Source organism: Mytilus edulis, chromosome 2 (assembly GCF_963676685.1).
Source record: "Mytilus edulis chromosome 2, xbMytEdul2.2, whole genome shotgun sequence".
In the NCBI taxonomy this organism is placed as follows: domain Eukaryota; kingdom Metazoa; phylum Mollusca; class Bivalvia; order Mytilida; family Mytilidae; genus Mytilus; species Mytilus edulis.
The window spans coordinates 55,550,033-55,567,228 of NC_092345.1; the positions used below are offsets into that span (position 1 = coordinate 55,550,033).

The window sequence follows — 17,196 nt, forward strand, 5'->3', positions numbered from 1 at the left end:
GAAGTAATTGGTAGTTTAGGTAAACTACCCTCCTTTCAGAGTAGACTAGTCCGACAGATGACCAATCTATCTGTCTGTAGGACTAGGCTACTTCGAAAGGAGGTTATTATAACTTACAATGACTTCACGGTTCAGCTAGCAAGCAAGCTAACCAAGAGATGACCTTTAGCTACACACTAATTGAAATCGGTTGTAATTATCGGTCTTTTAATTAATTGGTCTGCATAAGACAATTATGACAGTGAGTTTAATTTCTTCCATATTTATTTTCAATCTTCAAGTCTCGGAGAAGCTATACGTATAGTTTAAAATAATTAAAAGACACAGGCACTTGTCTCAGAAAAAAAATATCCTATAACGGTATATAGGAATTTTTTTCTGAGACAAGTGCCTGTGCTAAATGGGCCACAATCTGTAAAATTCATGTTGACAGATTTTACTCAAATTCTCATATTTGATTTATAATATATATTTGAGTTACTTGAGGTATGGAGAGTTATATTTCATCGTTAAAATCCCTCTTTAGGACATAAAGTCTGTCGAAAGACGGTGTAAAAAATGGTGAGACTGTATATACTACCACCGTGTAACCCATCAATTGTTACAGTTTTGTATATTTACAAGTAGTAGATGCAATAGAACCAAGTTAAAACTATTTATTTACTCTGAGCTTTGCTAACTTATTTCACAATCGTTTCTTGCATTAAAATTCATGTTAAATTACTGCAAAACAAAATTTATTAATATTTATTTTTATGCCAGTTCTAAAAAAAAATCTTAAAATATGCACAGTATAACATTTTCAAATGAAATGAATGATTGGAAGGGCCATAACTCTGTACAATAACCATTGGAGAAGCTTACGTTGAGGCAATTCAAGTGCCATGGTGCGCTTTACATGAAGCGTGTGTTTAGCTCCTACATTGTAGTTAATCAAGACATGCCAAAAAATTGCCTCCGTTGAAATTCTGCATACACCCCATAGAGTAAATTACATGGATGATTAATATTGACCATTTGGTATATGGCCGTGTTCTAAGCGACACGTACATGAAGGTCATAAATTAATTTCTTGAATGAAATCAAATCTTTAGCTACTAATGATTGCCGTAGGAGGTCGACTGGAATTTTTAGCGAGGATTTCTTGGCATGGAGTAACAGATAGAAAATTCAGGGTTAGAATTCATAGAACAGAAAAGGGGCAGTGGCAAATATTTCATGTATATTTTGAACACAGAGAGAATTTACCGGCACCCTTTGCCAAAAAAAAACTTCTTTTTCTTATTTCTGCCTTCGGACTTTATGTTTTGAATTGTAGTTTCACTTTCCATATTCGGTATTTATTCAAATGTAAGCTCCACGTGGTAAAAATCACGTGATGCATGCCGGAATATACTATCTTGGAGTATACTATCTTGGAGTTGCGCTATTTCTTTCTTTTCGGGCGGGGACTTCAAGCAAACAACATGCATGTGTATAACGGCACTGTAGATTTTCGTATTAAATAAAGAAAGTTGCCGGTCCGGTACATGAATAGATTGGTTAGAAAGCAAGGTTTTAATTTTAATTAAGATTCGAAAGCTTAATTCGAGGGTTGAAAATAGAGAGCACAAATAAAAGGGGGGAGGTGTCCACAGGGAATATTTGTATCGTATGAACTCTATATTTGAAAGGTTTATTTTTTTTTTATTTAATTTAAATTTAATTTAAATTAAATAATTTAATTTAAGACAAATTGTGAATGGTCTTTCTTCCTTTCTCCCGAATTCTGCTGTTCAATCCGTCCGTCTTTTTTGTAGTAATTATCTATGATTCGTTGAGTCGTGACCCACGACCAAGCGAGTAAATAACCATCATAAAAATTATTTCAAATAAATATTAATCGTTGCGTTTTTTTTTTCTGTATTGAAAATTCGGTACAGGTTTCTTCTTTACATCGAACAAGTTCATGATTTCTTTTGATATGAAGTTAAATCATGTCAGAGTGAGGTATACCCACCCGTCTATTATTAGATACATAGTGTGTTAGTGACCTAATATGATATATACGGGGTCAGTAAATTTCATATGGGATGAGAGCGAATCACTAGCACACTTTGTAACGAATTTATCTTACTGACTATCTTTATTTGTTGAATTTAGACTAGAGCTGTCTCGTTTGCTATCATGACGCATCTTCTTATTGCTATATTAAAGTGTTCAAGTGTTCAATTTTAAGAACCTTCTTCAATTGGTATGCACTAAAAAAAATAATACTGTAAACAATAACTATTTATTATTAACAACCTTGATATAACAATATAATCAGAACTTTCAATACTTTTAAATAATCAAAATGTGCCAAAGTCGTAACTTCACTGCTAACCGTGTATTGAAATAAACCCCACCTCCCTACTAACCTAATATCGTACAAAACAGATGCCAACAATAACAACTTGTTAAGTTTAGATGTGTTTGATGAATTTATTTCAATCTTCATCATCGATTTCTCCGTCTGTTGAAACCTTTAAGGTTTTTTCTCAGTACCTATTTGTTTTTATAAAGGGACGTAACACCACTACTAACCGTGTATGAAATGAGCCCCGCCTCCCTACTTACCTAATATTGAATTTACACGGTCTCCACGCGGACGCTTTTAATCAATCATATTCCTAGAAATGTATAGGAGGTAAGATAAATAGACAATAATAGTGCATTGACTTGACATATCAACGATATAAGGATGAGGCTTAGAAACGGGGAAATGCGAGGCTGTGCCGAGCAATTTCCCCGTTTCGGGCCGAATCCTTATATCGTTGATATGTCAAGTCAATGCACTATTATTGTCTTTATACTGCAATCTAAAAGAGTACTTTTTCAATTAATGTTTAGTGTGTATGTTATTATTTGATTTAAATATTGAGAAATTCCCCCTTTTATAAAAAGGCCTCATATCACGCAGGCGGAGAAATGTACAGCACAATGAAATGTACATCTACCTGTTGAAACCTGCAATCGATGATGAACAAGTTTGTTTGAGAATGAACTAAAATATTAACAATAAGCATAAAACATAAAGATATATAGTTTGCAAACCGAAAATATTAACAAGTGAAATATGTTTTTTTTTCTAAAAATTGCAAAAGAAATAAGTTTGAATCGTTGTATACTTTGGAAACAATAACAGGTTGAATAGGTCGTATGAATAATTAATTACAATTTCGGCAATTTCTATTTAAATATTCATGAGAAAAAGTGATATCAGGTCAGCGACTGTATATGACATAGAAATATACGGTCAACGCATTTTTACTGCTCAAATAGAACGAGTGCAGTATAAATAGACAATAATAGTGCATTGACTTGACATATCAACGATATAAGGATGAGGCTAAGAAACGGGGATATGCGAGGCTGTGCCGAGCATTTTCCCCGTTTCGGGCCGAATCCTTATATCGTTGATATGTCAAGTCAATGCACTATTATTGTCTTTATACTGCAATCTAAAAAAACATTTTCAATTGTTGTTTATTGTGTTCATGTTATTTATTCGATTTAAATATTGGGGAAAATCCCCCTTTAAAGGGGCCTCATATCACACAGACGGAGAAATATAAAACACGATGAAATGTACATCATTACCGCAATCAATGATGAACGAATTCGTTGCAGACTAAAATATCAACAATAAGCATAAAACACAATGATTTATAGGTTGCAAACAAAAAAATATTAATAAGTGAAATATGTTTTCCCAAAAATTGCAAAAGAAACAAGTTTGAGTCCTTAAACGCATCGTTGTTTACATTGGAAACAAGAACAGGCTGAAGAGGTCGTATGAATGATTAAATATAATTTCGACAATTTCTTTTTAAATATTCATGAGGAAAAGTGATATCAGGTCAGTGACTGTATATGGCATAGAAATATACAGTCAACGCATTTTGACTGCTCAAATAGAACGAGTGCAGTATAATTAAAATTAGAGTGTAGTACTACGTCGGCTTAAAAATATCCCCGAGGAACCAGTAATGACGCACCTAACGTTGTGTTTGTCTCTGCATTTAATCTACCATTTAAAAGAAAAAGAAATACGGAATAGAATGAAAGGTTGATCACTTGTTAATGTATTTCAATCATTAAACAGTTGATTTTTGAAACAGTAAAAGCAATAAAAATCATGTTTGCTAACATTACAAACGGACTGTCAACTTATGATGGGTACCAGTAATGACGCACTATAAACAAACCAGTAAAAACCACTTGCAGTGTACCTGGTGTTCGAAAAATTGCTTCAATCCGGATAATTTAAAGTTAACACTATTCAACAAATTTAATTTTAATAACAAATGTTGACATTTACAGTCACTTTTATGATCATGTTGATAGCAACACAATTTTTTTCATTAATTTAATTGTACACAGTAACCTATATTTGTATTTCAAATTTTATATAAAATTGTTCAAAATTTATCAAAGTGACATATATATTCCATATACTTGAAAATAAGAAGTAATTGCATTCATAAAACAACATTGACATTAAAACATTTATCAATGTATACTTCGTACAATGAATGAAAAAAATCGATAAACAATAGAAAATTATATAAGCGACGATCATTTGTTCTACAGTGATTCCCGCTTAAATGTAAAACTATGTCACATGACAGTCATATGATTTGAAAAACACAAACTGGGGCAGCATGTGCTTAGGGAGCTACCATTTGATTTTTATGGGGGGGGCTAGGATGAAATTTGAAAAAAATAGGCAGGACAGGAGTTTTGAGTAAAAAAAAAGGCAGGATGAGGAACTTGTTAAAAAAAAAAAGGCAGGATGACAATTTGTGTAAAAAAAGTCAGGATAAACTAGTGAAAAAAAAGGCAGGACCGAATAGAGTAAAAAATAAAAAGGCAGGACATAGATTACAACTAAAAAAAAAAGCAGGACAAAATTTTTCATCCTAGCCCCCCCATAAAAATCAAATGGTAGCTCCCTTACATACTTTTGCCGGCCAAAGTGGATTTAGGACTGATAATCATTCTGGGAAGGGTCGACTGTTTTTTACCTCAATAAAATGGCGGAAATTGCATTATCTTTACTAATTCAAGCAATAATAACATTTCTGGACAGAGTTTGAGGCATCTATGTTGTAGTCATATGACCTTCACCATCATGTTATGAATAGTAATTATCGATGACGTCACAGCTTTTGTTTAGAAATATAAAACCCAAAACTAAATTGGTGCGTCATTTCTGGTCCGCGTCAAAACAGGTACCAAGACGATATAGCCCTGGCTATACATACGTTTTACTTATCACAAGATATATTGAGAGATTCGGCCATTTAAGTTGGATATATTAAATTTTCAAGGATTTGAAAAATAAGTCTTACCATAAAGGTAATATTTGAGGCACCTGTTGTAGCGCGGACCTCAACAAAGGCACATGGATATTCTGAAAACTGACAGTCAAGTGTTGATGACCTAAGGCAGCTTCCATTTAATTTTAAGTAGGGTGAATTTGAAAAATGTAGGCAGGACAGAAGTTTTGAGTTAAAAAAAGGCTGCCAAGATTAGACACTTTGCCAAAAAAGGCAGGAATACAATTTATATAAAAAAGTCAGGATAAACTAGAGTGAAACACTCGAGTTAAAAGTTAAAAGGCAGGACAGATATTACAACTAAAATAAAATGCAGGACAACATTTTTCATCCTAGCACCCATATAAAAATCAAATGATAGCTCCCAAAATACACAAGAGAACGAATTGAAATACAAATGTACACAATAAAAGCATAAATACTACAAAATTGTAAGAAAAATGAAACCTACCATAGATCGTTTTGTTGACTCTGCCCTTTAATAAAATGTAGCTTCCCGTCTGATCATTTACAAGTTCGAACTGGTCCACGGACCGATTCCGATGCTCGTCCGCACCATTGAGCCCGAAAAGTTTACTGTTGTAGAAAAAGTTTAAAAAGTCAATGTCACTGACCTCCTTTTATTCAGCCATTTCAGACAACTTACACCTGAAGATTTATAATGCAGCGGAAAAGGTACTTGTCATCACGTGAAATCAGTTGTGAACGTTGACACATGTGATTTACCAAAATAAAAGCTTTCTCGTGGAATTTCTTCTTATGGTCCATCTGCATATACCCAACACTTTTTAATTTGGTAACTATAACAGACACGGGCATAGCGAACGAGTTGTGAAATATAATAAACACCGTAAAGATGGTGCCAAAGGAACATCACCGAAAGGATTCAATTTGAAAAGTGGTAAATGCTTTTAATGTATGTATTCATCTGAACATTGAAAATGATGCAGGTACCAGAAAAAACTTATAAATCGGTAGTATAACTTATTGTTAAGCATATTAACATCATTATGATGAAATAAAATTTACTTTTATTTTTAATAATTTACTTTTTTTTAACAGTCAACATTACACTTTAAAACTGAAAGCAGCAATTGCAGGCCAAAGGAACATCACCGAAAGGATTCAATTTGAAAAGTGGTAAATGTTTTTAATGTATGTATTCATCTGAACATTGAAAATGTTGCAGGTACCAGAAAAAACTTATAAATCGGTAGTATAACTTATTGTTAAGCATATTAACATTATTATGACGAAATAAAATTTACTATTATTTTTAATAATTTACTTTTTTTTAACAGTCAACATTACACTTTAAAACTGAAAGCAGCAATTGCAGGCAAAAACACGTGCAATTCTATTTGTATCCTTGATATACTTTTAAAAGGCTTTTGAGACCCAGCGACGAAAGTTCCGGATGAACTATGGAAAATATGAGATTTTGCCTACCAGTTTGTGGGAGGGGAAAGGAGTTAGATTTTTCTACCTAAAGGGCAGAATATTCATCAAAAGTTATCAAAAGTACCAGGATTATAATTTAGTACGCCAGACGCGCGTTTCGTCTACATAAGACTCATCAGTGACGCTCATATCAAAACAGTTGTAAAGCCAAACAAATACAAATACGTTGTAACGTAAAAGTAAAAGTCTAACCCACGAAGTGGTAGGGACATTTAAATATGCATAGAACTTAAGCTGGGATGTAGTAATGCTATGACTAAAAACAATTTGATATTGTTAGTGGTAATTTTTCATACTTGTTCAGTCGATTTGGTCTTTTTTCCCCAGTTAAGTAGCTTCTTTAGGTAAGTGTACATGATATTGGAACTATAATGGATCATTTACTGTTGAAATTTAGTTAAAAAAAATGTACATTCAAAATGCCACAATACCAGAGTTTTTATGTTATAAAACAAGAGAAAATAAACTTAAACTTAGAAATATTGAACCTAAAGGGATGTGAGGTTCTTGTCAATGAGACAGTAAAGCCTCGGTCACACCTTGCAGGATAGCACGAACGGACGCCTAACGGATGAAAATAAAAGTTGTCTGTTGACAAAATTGTTATCCGTTGGGAGTCCGTTGATGTACTGACCGAATAAAACGGACGTGTAACGGATGCATAACGAACACACACCGGATATGTAACGTACGAGAAACGGACATGTACCGGACAGAACGGATGTCGAACGTACATCCAACGGACGAGTACGGACATGAACGGATTGAAAAAAAGTTATCCGTTAGGCGTCCGTTCGAGCTATCCGGTAAGGTGTGACCGAGGCTTTACGGATAGCTCGAACGGATGGAAATTTTGAGCATGTTCAAAACTTTGAACGGACGTCCAATGGTAAAATGTCCGTTGAACGTCCGGTAGGCGTCCGTTTTGTACTGAACTCGTCCGTTTCGTTTCCGTTCTGTATCCGTTACGTGTCCGTTATACATCCGTTGGAGGTCTGGAAGATAAATTCACCAACGGACTTCTACCGGACGTTTAACGGATAAAACAGGTGATGAACGAATGAGAAACGGACTTCTACCGGACGTATAACGGATAAAACGAATGCTGAACGGATCTGAAACGAATAAATGCCAATTGAAAATTTCGCGTCAGAAATGCCAATTATTGGTATGTCAGATTTCTTAAGGTTCGTGAATTCTTATTATTCATAATCGATCTTAGAGTATAGGCACGTCAACACAATCAAGCAGTTCTGTCCGGTACGTGTCCGTTTCTCGTACGTTACATATCCGGTGTGTGTCCGTTATGCATCCGTTACACGTCCGTTTTATTCGGTCAGTACATCAACGGACTCCCAACGGATAACAATTTTGTCAACAAACAACTTTTATTTTCATCCGTTAGGCGTCCGTTCGTGCTATCCGGTAAGGTGTGAACGAGGCTTAACCAATAATGAAACATGTCAAACCGGTTTTCAACCACAGACAAGTAGGACAATATACCTGTCAAATTGAGAAGAGAAAAACAACAGTCCTTAATAAAAAAAAGAAAACTTTGAATAGCTAACATAAATGGCGTAACGAAATCCCAGTTGACTCCAAGTGCTTCAGGAGGGTTAAAATTAATTACCTGCTTCAATCATTCTTTTCCTTGGTGCAGTAACAAGAAATTAATATGCATTATCCATGATAATATTTATATAATTACAAAAGGGGCTTCGGTGGCCGACATGCGCGTAGCTACGTTTACGTCAAAACGCCCGGGCGTACACTTGAATTTTGACCAAAAAAAAAAAAATAAAAATAAAAAAGAACAGATTGAATCTACATCAGCCTTGTACTTATTTCTTCAATTGGGAATATAAGGGACGAAATTTGATATTCAACGAAATGGAATCATATTATATATTTGTTTATTTCTGTAAAAGTCTGAAACTACTGTGACTTTCGCGTACTTTTTTCTGTTCAAAGCAGTTTATTTTATAATGAAATTTGATATTTGGTTTGCTTTTTTGTCGAGTCTGTAATTCATGTAGCGAAAGCGAATCCTATCGATCCTTAGTTTCGGCGGCGGCGTCAATATTTAGGTTCAGTATGTAATTAAAGTTTTTTTCTAAATATCTTTAACTTTGTCATGTTTGTCAAACCTAGAGTTCTTGAAATTTTACAGAAGATGGCCAGAAACTGTTTATGATCAAAAGAGTATCCAGAGCATTACGATGAACTACATGTTTGATTTTCCTATATTTAACGGAGAAACGGAATTCTTGTTTGCTGTTAACAAGAAGTTACAGTTTGAGGTTAAAAGTTAAGTTTGTTACACATATAACCTACATTAAATTTTATGAAACTATGGAAGTTTGTTTCTTTTAAATACTCATTTCTAAAGCAAAAATTTTGAGAGTTTTTTTTTCGTTCGTTTTTAAGTGCTGTACTGTGACAGAAGGACTCACAGACGGTCTGGGATTTTTTCCATGATAAACTTAAAGATTGTCATGAATATTGTGCAAACTTTAATGTTCCAGATCGAGAAAAAATATCCAAATAAAAAGTTTAATTTGTTTAAATCCTGTAAAGGACTAATAAATCATAAATGCCATTAAATGGATTCACTTTTTGCGGAAAGAAATTAGGTTACCACAGAACTCTTAACGAATTTTAATATTGCACTTGAACATCTCTGAAAATTACATATTTCATGTTCATAACAACTATTTTTTTTGTCAAGTAAATGCTTAACCCCGCTGCTCCCATTACACATATTTCAAAGTTATTGGTTTGGATGTTTTCTCTTCAACCATTACATTCCAAAAGTACATGAATGAATTAAACATAAAAAATAAACCATTTAGATTCTTTTAAAAGTATGTGCTATTGATGATTTTTTTTAATGGCAGAAATCGTATCTCAATCATTCATTCTCGATAACTCGATAGCTTTTTGGTGATTCGCAAATCAAGTGCTTTGATCTTGACCCGCTATGGACCTTTAGACCTCTTGCCCAGATTCGGGCGTACACATCCAAATGACCTAGCTACGCCACTGGCCGAGTGGTCTAAGTAGTGAGCTGCATGTGAGATAACAGTGGGGTGCCTGATAGCATAAGGACTTGATGTTTTTACCGGAAGTAAAGTTGATATTTACAGGTGTTATCTACAGTACTCTACAAATGCACGATTTTTGAAACGATAAATTGAAGTTTATCCTTGTGCATTATAAGCCTTGACTGTGAACATTACTGGTGAATTATACTTTTACTAAACCAATACTTCCATATTCGTTCGTAAAACCTTCATTCTGATTGAAAATGCGAGTACTATCATTCTGTACTTACTATCTTTTTTGGTGTTGGGATGTTCAAGTACCCGGCCACGCCCACTCTGTGCTTATGTTAGAGTGTATTTCTGATTGTATCCATCTGATCAGTCTTTTTCACACTGATTTTTATAGTTGTTTCTTATGCGGTACTGTTACACCACAGGTTAAGTAGAGGGTTGGGATCCCGCTTACATCTGTAATCCCGCCATATTTTGTATTTTACGTTTGTAATTTCGTTGTCATTTCGGGACAGTTAATAGCTTACTATATATGCGGTATCGGCTTGGCTAATTCTTGAAGGCCGTACGGTGACCTATGTTTGTTAATTTCTGTGTCATTTGGTCTCTTGTGGAGAGTTGTCTCATTGGCAATCATAGACATCTTCTTTTTTACTTTAAAGATTCAATAGTTTAATACATAAGAAATAGAGATACACTTTCAGAATACCTTGTCATTGGTCTTGTAGGTTTTAAATTACAACAAAATCATTTTTATCTTGCTGCTTAGCCTTTTAAAAACAAAAACCACCTTGCAGAAGTCTTCAGTCTACAACCAACTCGCAACAGGACTCGAAATTCAGAAACACCCTCCACTTTTCTAAAGATTTAAATGTATTGGCATTATCTTTGAATATGCGGATATCAAAAAACATAAGAAACTCTTAACAACAAATAAGTTGACCAAATAGAAACAGCTAATAGTATTCGGGACAAGTTTAAGAAATCATCATACTAAAAGTTTATTGATTAAATGCACACAAAAAAATCTCTTTGGCGATTTTTCAAATGGTGGCAAATTTCAAAACACTCTAAATATAATTTAAAATTCTAAATAATATCCAGCCAACAACATCACTCCGAATAACCCCGATACAAATGAATCCGGACGTTGACGCGTTCGAAGCGATAATCAGGACAACATTTGGGATGACAACAATTTCGAATGCCTCTCTAGAACTTATACGAGTATATATAAATATTTCAAAGTGCATGATAGTTTATTTATTCAACTATACAGTTATTGTAAGTTTTAGATATTGCATAGACCGTTTGATAAAACTGTTCGATGCAAAACGCACAGGCATGGTGCAATTTCATACGTTTTATGAGATAAACAATGCTGAATATCTTTTCGTACATACACATTTGCGTTTTAATACCGTAGGCAATAATAAATAACTAAACGTTGCATTACTGCGTGCCTTCAAATGTTCCGTAGAACTTAGAATAAACGCAATATCATACTAAATAAGTTTTGATTGTTCGTTCCACCAAATGTGTCGCGTTCGTTGTGCGTTTTTAAATAATCACTGTACAGTTCGTTGACAAAAGCCGTCACAAATCACTTTCTTGTCAAGGTATTCGAGATGGTGTCGGCGACTCTATTTCTATATTTATTGTAAATTTTTATATCTGTTAACTTAGTCAAATTAATTGAACTTAAAATATCAGTCATACAAAGCCAAACATTCAATGTTTAACCAACGTACATCAGATAGGAATGTTTTTATTGAAAATTGGGACTTCATGTTATTCCAGATGAAATGAACAGTTAACAAATATATTCCAGAGAAAGTATAGTTCAGTCAATACAACTGTAATGGCTTACTTTTCCCAATTTAAGGCTCTTCCAAATACCGATGTTTGTCCACATTCGGCTAGACGATAGCAGATATAGGATCTCGTTGAACTTAGTTTGCCGAATGACGAACATGGCATTCCAATTGCTTTATTTAGTTTTTTTTTCTTTTTTACATCTAAAGCTTTGTTTATGTGGTGTGATAGCCAGTGAGACAACTTTCCACCTAAGTTTAAATGAAGTGGGTGTATTTATAAAACAATTATTATAGTCCCGGGCAATGTACAACATTTCACAATGAGAAAAACCTGTCCCATATAGTTTGCTAAAAAAAGGCCCCGATATAAAAAAAAACAACAACAACATGTGAAATAATTAAAACGAGGAAACTAACATATATATTGATAACTTAAAACTTTGTATTAAAGAAAAAGAAAAGTGACAGATCTATATAACCAATGTACTGCAGGCTCCTGACGTTGGACCGACACAAAACAAAAATGCGGCGGGATTAAACAAGTGAGCCCCCAACCCTCTCCTTTACACGGGACACTCGCGTAACTGCATAACATGATAAAAAAAACCTGTACAGTTGCAATTAACTCAACTCAAAATGTCGGTACAAGGCACAAAAACCATATACATAAAATATCGACAAAGGAGTAATTAAATAACTGATAGGTATTTCAAAGCGAATTACAACTATAGGAGGTAAATCATGTACCTAAAGTTTAAGTCAGTATATATCCAACGGTTTTAGCTAAAGACGTAATAAAACGCATGAACTTGTGCAATGCCAAATAATTATAAGTAAACAGTATCAAGAGAAAGTAAGATCTTACGAGTTCTCATAAGTATGCTTATATTGTAATAATGTTAAGTGATGTTTTAATTTAACAGATACAGCAAAACTTTCTACATTGTAGCCAAATCTTATTTTTTAAAATTTATTTTATGAAAGAATTTGGTAAAGGGTGACTGGGATATATACTATTAGATATGGTCACTTTGGTCTTTTTTTCCGACCGGCAGTAAAACCTGACCGAAGTTGGCCACCCGTTTAGTTGTGTGGGATGTAAAAGTACGCAGTCACGTCCAGTCTGAATGGGAATATTTAGATCCAATGTCTCGTGTAGAGAGAACACCACGCTAATACACTGTGCGAACCCTTGCAAAAACTTTATGAGAGGTCCATAAATGGCCTGTTGACAGGCAACATTTGTGTCCTTATTCAATATACCTCATTTAATCCAGTGGCAGTCCAAACTTCTCTGGCGTAATTCCGGAGGGCCTCCATCCAGGACCTACACTGTGTACATGTAATATGTGTTGCTACTTTGTGATTATCCTGAACATGCATGACATATTTGCAAGTGAACGTTAAGCAACCAACAATCAGCCAATACGTACGCGTGTCATTAACAAATAATGGGGTGCAGAATAGTCAGTACCAACTGTGAAACGTTTCGTTTTTTATTAATAACTTTTCTTTTAAGACATGAAAGAAGAAACAAAGCAAATGACTAAGGTTAGGTTGATGATTGATGTTTTGCTCAACTGCATAATTTACCGATGACACCAAGGGTAACTGGGGAATATAAATATGGTCCCTTAGACTGTCTTCTCCAGAATAGGTCAAAATTTGAATAAAATCATATGGGTGTGTAGACATTAAGGTGCTAATAGTAACCATAATTACGAATCGTTTAGTTTTTGCCATCACAGTAGAAAGACTGTAATGTTCGAGGAAGTTAAGCACACACTTTATACCATAAAAATTAAACAAACAAAAAACATAATTGAAGAAAACAAACCAGTTGAATATCAAAAATTATCTCTTAATTTTTACATCTTCACATAAAATAAACTGTATTACTATTGGTGGCTATAAGTTGCGTGGTCATTGTATACACATATTCTGTAGCATTAATGTGACTCTATTGTAATCTATGACCCACTAGGACTTGCCTCTGATATTCAGACCAAAAGTCTATAATCCATTGACTGTTTTTTATTGCTGTATATATTAAAAGGCAGATGTGGTATTGAAACAACTCTTCACAAAAGACCAAACGACACAAAATGAACAACTATAGGTCAGCGTACTGCCTCCAACAATGAACAAAGCCCAGCTATAAAACACACCGAACTGACAAGTGAAAAACAATTCATACGAGAAAACTAACGGCCTTATTTATGCACAAAATAGTGAATAAGAAATATATGTAATTACTGAATTACACGCTCCTGGTTTTAGACAGGCACATACAGAATATGACAGGATTAAACATGTTAGCGGGCACCCAACCCACCCCTAACCGTACATTGACTGTCACGTAAACTCTTTCAAAAATTGTATCTAATTAGAAATCGGACGTGTGTATCTTATCTGTCTGCTTAGCCATATATGCATCTGTCGACTTATTGTATATTCATTTTTGAATGTGTTTTTATTGATAGATGCTTTTGTGTTCTCTTAAATTGTTTCTTTTAAAATTGTAACACGATGATGACTGTTGTACCCATATTTAGACTATTTTATTTATTATGTATGTTTAGTTCACGCATCGTTGTAAATATAACGGAATTTGATGGGACTGCCGTACAAAGTGAGAGGTTTAGCACTATAAAACCAGGTTTAATCCACCATTTTTTACATTTGAAAATGCCTGTACCAAGTCAGGAATATGACAGTTGTTGTCCATTAGTTTTTTTATGTGTTTTGTCATTTGATTTTCCCATGTGATTAGGGACTTTCAGATTTGATTTTCCGCACTGAGTTCAGTAATTTTGTGATTTTACTTATTGCTACCAATTTACACTTTCGTATACATAAGGATTTTTTTACATGCGCAAAATACCTCTAAGAGTGTTCCAACAATACAACGGTTATTATGGGTTGCTGTCTGCATGAAATGTTGGTAAATTATTTTTTTCTAACATGCATATTGATTATAATCATACCAAAGTATAATATAATAGATGCAAAATACATTGACAGACGTAATATTGTGTCAACGAAGCGTACAGTACAAAAAGGTGTAATGACAACGAAGCGTACACAACATGAAAACAAAGACAATTTAAAACGTGTATTAGTCTTTTTCTAGACACAACATAAAGATACGATCTTTATAAGTTTGTTAATTTTAAATATGAAATTTTCAAAAATGTATGTTTTAAAAGCTATGAGGTACGAGAAACATTAATTTTTTAATATTTAAAAATACCAAGCACGTTTTATCATTGATATCGTCGTGCGTTTTTGAATGTTTGTATATAAAGATGTCACATATTTGAAAAACCTTTTAGTAACTAATGAGTATTATGGCAAAGAATATATTGGAGCAAAATATCCTTAGTCTAGAATAGATATTGGATTTTCTTTAAAAGTAGTATTTTTTTATTGTCTAAACTCAGTGTTACACGGTGTGTTCGATTCGAACGCGTCAACGTCCGGTTTCATCTTTATCGGGGTTATACAGGGTGGACATAACTTAAGAAAGACTCATGGCGCAGATAGATCGTCTCATGTGAGCAATACAAATAAACTTAGTTTTCTCTCTTTTATAAAATCAATTGTAATGGAACATCCCTATCTTGTCAGATTTAGAAAAAGAGATGCGAGCTCTACACCCAAGCACACAAACCGAAACAACTGAAGCCGTTAAATCAATAAAATGACGAGCCCATGAAATTAACTGTTAAAGACATTTATTTTAGATTCATAATTAATTCATCGATTACATTTGAACATAACTTGAATTCCGTCGATTTTTTATAATAAATGCGACACCCAATGAAACGGATAGTACAGCAGCAGTCAAAGCGAGACCAATGCCACCGTTTATACATTTCATACCATAACAATCCAGTGTTCCTTCAACAACGTGTGCATCGTAAATAGTACCAAATAGCAACTGAATTATCAAGCCCACGACTGCTGCTAATAATATTGCAATCCCCCAGTTTCTTCCTATATTTTCTAAACTGAATAATTCACTCATAACTGCGGGACACAAAGTCCACAGTGCGGATATTCCTAAACCACACAAAAAAGTTCCTATTATAAGTAGCACATATAGTTCCCCAAATATTAAAATTATAGCTTGGCTGACTACGAAACAAGCACAGGCGAAAACTAATATCGACATGCGCGGAATTTTTTCTTTGAATAAATCTGAAATAACGCCAATAAAAATACTCAAAGCTGCAGTTGTTATGGGAACAACAAGTACCAAGCTTCCGTTATATTGGTTCAGATGAAGAGACTTTGCTATGACTGTTATGTTATTTACCAGAGTTAAGCCAACAGACGCTGCTAAAACAAACATCCAAGTGAATAAATGAAAATTTGCATTGCATAGTAATTGTTTGATGGACAGTTGTTCCCCTTTGTGGTTATTGACTAACAAATCCACTCCACTTTCGGATGAGCTTTCAGATTCATCCTGTTTTTCATTCTGATTAAAACCATGTTCGTCTGTACCAGTTGAACCATTTGTTTTGAGAACAGGTTTATTAGAGTTGTATGAAGCTTCATATTTTTCGGAAGATTTTAAATTTTTTGACTCATCTTTGGTATAAGCAATAGTTAAAACATTCTCTGTAATTTCTTGTGATGTAAATATTCGAAGAAAAATAATGCAAAGAACGTCGACAAACGCAAAACTGACTGCAAACAACAACATGAAATCACCAAATCGGTTCTTTCCAGTTAATCCCTTGTAATAAATTGCTGAAAATATAGATGGACTTCCGGCGAAAAACGAATTCAGCACTCCAACGATTAATCCGCGGTGTTTACTGTGGAAGTTGATTATATTCGTATTTAGTGCTACCATATACGTGAAGACAGAACCAATACCTGTTTGAAATATACCAAAAAGTTTGCCATTTATTTTAGCTAAAATATATCTATTAAATCTTATGTAAATCACTTGACTTAACCTTATATATATATGGATTGGTCAAGGCTTTTTATGTCTTTTTTGTTTGTCAAAGAGCTCTTCAAATGATTTGGTTCTTAAACATCCTTTATAGCTCTCAAAAAATCGACCTTAAACGTTCCTCATAAAAATAAATCCAGAAAAGCGCTTCGAACGCATGAAATTTTAAAAAGTTTCTTTTCATTTCTTGAATGAGTAAACAGTAGATTAACATCCGTCCATCTTTGTTTTCACTATGCCCTAATTTTTACGTTTTTTTTTTACAAATATGTAGATTAGCTGTTTTGTTTTGTTTTGTTTCGTTGTTTTTCTTTTGTGTTTGTTCTGTATGGTGTTGAGAATGTGTGCATTGCTGTTGAAGTATTACGACATGCATGACATGTAAGTTTTCTAGACTATTCTTAAAGATATAAAAGTTTATTTCTTATACTATTAAAGAAACTTGAAGAAAGATAACATACCACACACGAAAAAATATATAGCTATTAACCAACTATTCCTGCCATAAAACGCTGTATACTTTGTTG

The 17,196-nt window shown here is 33.9% G+C and overlaps 1 protein-coding gene across 1 annotated transcript; it reads right to left on the reverse strand.

The window, feature by feature from the left end:
- Positions 1-15,417: 15,417 nt before the first annotated feature.
- LOC139512459 (uncharacterized) lies at positions 15,418-17,196 on the reverse strand (the record flags this gene model as incomplete). The annotated part of the gene is given in 2 exon segments (XM_071300071.1): positions 15,418-16,587; positions 17,131-17,196. Coding segments are annotated over 2 exon segments (1,190 nt in total), but the record flags the coding sequence as incomplete, so codon positions are not given.